The following is a 3,189-nucleotide window of genomic DNA, read 5'->3' as shown; positions in this document are numbered from 1 at the left end:
GGCTGCCCTCAAATCAACGCGACGCTGTTTCCTACATGTCTCAGCTTCTACTTTTTTAGGAACTTCGATAGACTCACTTATATATTGATTTTCTCTTATAATGGAAAAATCGATATATCGATAATTTTTTAAATAAATATGAGTAAAGTGCTAATACGAGTCTCCAATTGTTGATGCGTAAATAACATATTGTACTTATAAAGCAATAAGATATAATGCGCAAACAATTGGAATGTACTTAGAAATTTAGCTGCAGACGTTTCGATTCTGGATCTGAGTCCTCTTCAGTTGCGAAAGTCAAGTTCAAACTACGCAAACTGTAGTTTGTACTTAACTTCCGTACTGAGTGACTATTAATACATTGTATTTCCACAATTGTGAATTATATCTCTTATTGCCTAATAAATATATTATTTACTTTCCAACAGCCGCGAAGGCTCATAGTGGTATTTTATTTGTATTTGATTTATTCTTGGAGCTGCAAAACTATTTTTATTTTTATAGTAATTATTACGTACTCAAGATAGGAATATAGAGTTTTTTTTCTAACGCCTATTAACGGATTAATATTATATTAAAAAATAAAATATTAATTCTGGTAATAATTACTTGCGATAGAGTGCAAATATTAAAATATTCTAATTAATGCGCGAGTGTTTTTATAAGATAATCTTATTTCCGCAGATGTTTCAATTATACTATTATATTTCTATGAATGAATATATTAATGTTAATGATAGATCTTAACCCTGTTCTATCTAGATAAGTCACACAAAATACATAATTTATGCAAATTACATAGGAGATGAATTTTTAATAGCAATGTATTTCTCACCAAAAACTAAAGAAGACGTCGGTGAATGTTTCCGCGCATGTGAACAGCGCGAATACTATCCAATACATCATCCATTTAACCTGAAACCAAGTTTCACAGTAGTTCTACAGTAATAGAGGATTACAAAAGTAGTATAAAAGAAGACTGCAAATAAATTTCATATTTATTATTTACAGTGTAAAGAATGTTTAAAAAATAATTTACGAGATAAAAAATAAATATTATATTAAAATATAAATATTGCTTTAGAAAAGATGAATATTACTCCGAAAATCTATATAATTTATATATTTTATTATTCACAAAAAGAAAGAACAAAGATAAAATTAAATTAGGTTCTATTATTGCAAACTTTTTTCTTCTTATAGAATAATTTGAGCGTAAAGATAAAAATTTATGATGGCTATGTAGCAACATAAATATACGGCTTTGCGAGAAGAGCAAAAAATTAGTGTTAAAAAATTCCCAATGTTTATTCAAACATTGCATTTGTGTGATGCAGATAACATTTAGATACAAATTGCTCAATCACTTGACGTTGTGTGGCAATTTGCCACATATATACTTTTATGTAAAATATTATTAATTATGTAAAAATAAAAACACAAATGTTATAATCTTCTCGATCAAATTTTCAATGGAATCAACTCTTAAATTTTTAATTGGAATATCAAATCATATTTTGTAATTTAATCACAATTAAAAATATATCAATTATATAAAATGAATAATTCTTTCTTTATCTTTAGAATATTACTTTACTTAAAAAAATTGATATAAATATTCTTCAAAAAATAAAAAAGATAGGAGAGTATATCAAAAAGTTTTATAGTTTACGTACTTATTTTAAATTAAATATTTTCGTGATGTTGGATTTAAGGGCTAAAATAGCATTCGCTAAGCTATTTATTGCATGATTGTTTACTTATGTTTCTCACTTACGTATTCCTTGACATTTTTCGTGCGCACCGCCTTGTAGGAAGCGTACGCCGGGTACAAGGTGCCGAAGACCAATCTGAAAATCGGATAAACGAGCCTATAAATGAGGGATCGCGGCGACACTATCGCCAGGAACACCGTCAATAATCCGACGTTATTCAACGTCATTCTTATGGGAAACGTTTGCAACCAGTAACGGCACCAGGCCATCGCTTGTCTCGCTAAAAGCTCGCCGATTCCCGCCCTATGGATCACCGCAATCGATAATTCATCCGATCGCGGTACGTCCTTTTGATGAAAAACATCTATCGTCGATCGACGGTCTTCTCTCATATCCATTGTAGCCATCGTATTAGCAATTTATTTCTCTCTATCTCTCTTTCTCTCTCGCGTTGCGCGACGACAACGTTTCTCTAATCGTGAAATCTTGAATGCTTCCGGAGATCCTGCGACAATCGTCGAACGAGCACGACGAGTCGAGCTGCAACACAAAACAGAAATTATTTGAGAGATATCGTTACCATGTGTTAGTGGCGCAATTACGAATTTAAGAAGATTCAATGGAATGAAAGATTTGATTAACGTGGGTACTTTAAGTACTTTAAGGTCTTGTTAGCGAAATCAATTTATCGGACTTATTAAGGCTCGAATGAATGAGTTCGACAATTGGAATAATTAGAACAGAATAACATAGTTCTACTTTTTGATCAAATGAAATATTAACCTAACAAAATCGTTGTAGCGAATTAATATTGACATGTGTCAGTTAGAAAACATTATAATGCCATGATAACACTCAAATATATTCACACAGAAACAATTGACTAAATAAGTATAAATGAGAAATTTAAATTAATATGTAAATGTATGTACTAGTATATGTTCACTCACAGACTAAAAGGTTGCAACACTTTTTTTTAAATGGGTTTCGGAATGCAGTCTGCTCATCGAGCGATTGGTTCTTACTTATGGATCCTGCATTCCAAAATCCATTAAAAGAAAAGTGTTGCAACGTTTTAGTCGGTGAGTATATACATGTATGTATGGCTTAATCCGGATTTCAAATTGGGGACCTTGTTAAATCGACCTTGAACTCGAAATTTGGTCATTTTTTCCATATTAATCGAGCTATATTTCTTAAGGTGTATATCATAAAGTTAAATGAACTATTGCATTATGTTTAGCGATTAAAAAAACATACAGTATCACGTTTGAAATTCGGACTAAATTTTTACATCAAATTAAATATATATTAAGGAAAAGCAAAACTTTGATTTAAAAATTGTTCACTAGCGACCTCTAAATCTTAATATTTTTTGATAAAATTTTAGGGTTGTTCTTTTGGCATGAAATACTAGCTTTTAAGCTAAGTGGCCGATTAAAAAAAAATTTTTTTTTCCTTGGCAGTCTAATAT

General features: G+C 30.5%; 1 protein-coding gene across 8 annotated transcripts in view; it reads right to left on the bottom strand.

Annotated features, from left to right (window-relative positions):
* Nucleotides 1-3,189, bottom strand: part of LOC108752301 — a 40,002-nt gene that overhangs the window by 9,274 nt on the left and 27,539 nt on the right. For 4 of the 8 annotated variants that reach the window (XM_018493036.1, XM_018493040.1, XM_018493035.1 and 1 more), the window contains exons 2-3: nucleotides 1,778-2,255; nucleotides 836-915 (exon numbers count right to left, since the gene is read on the bottom strand). In XM_018493036.1, coding sequence (XP_018348538.1) covers nucleotides 836-915; nucleotides 1,778-2,122 — 425 coding nt within the window. In that variant the 5' untranslated portion in view covers nucleotides 2,123-2,255. The other 4 variants (XM_018493033.1, XM_018493038.1, XM_018493037.1 and 1 more) reach the window with 4 other exon arrangements.

This window comes from Trachymyrmex septentrionalis, unplaced genomic scaffold (assembly GCF_001594115.1).
Source record: "Trachymyrmex septentrionalis isolate Tsep2-gDNA-1 unplaced genomic scaffold, Tsep1.0 scaffold6, whole genome shotgun sequence".
Taxonomy (NCBI): domain Eukaryota; kingdom Metazoa; phylum Arthropoda; class Insecta; order Hymenoptera; family Formicidae; genus Trachymyrmex; species Trachymyrmex septentrionalis.
This window is presented reverse-complemented; position numbering and strand designations above follow the sequence as displayed.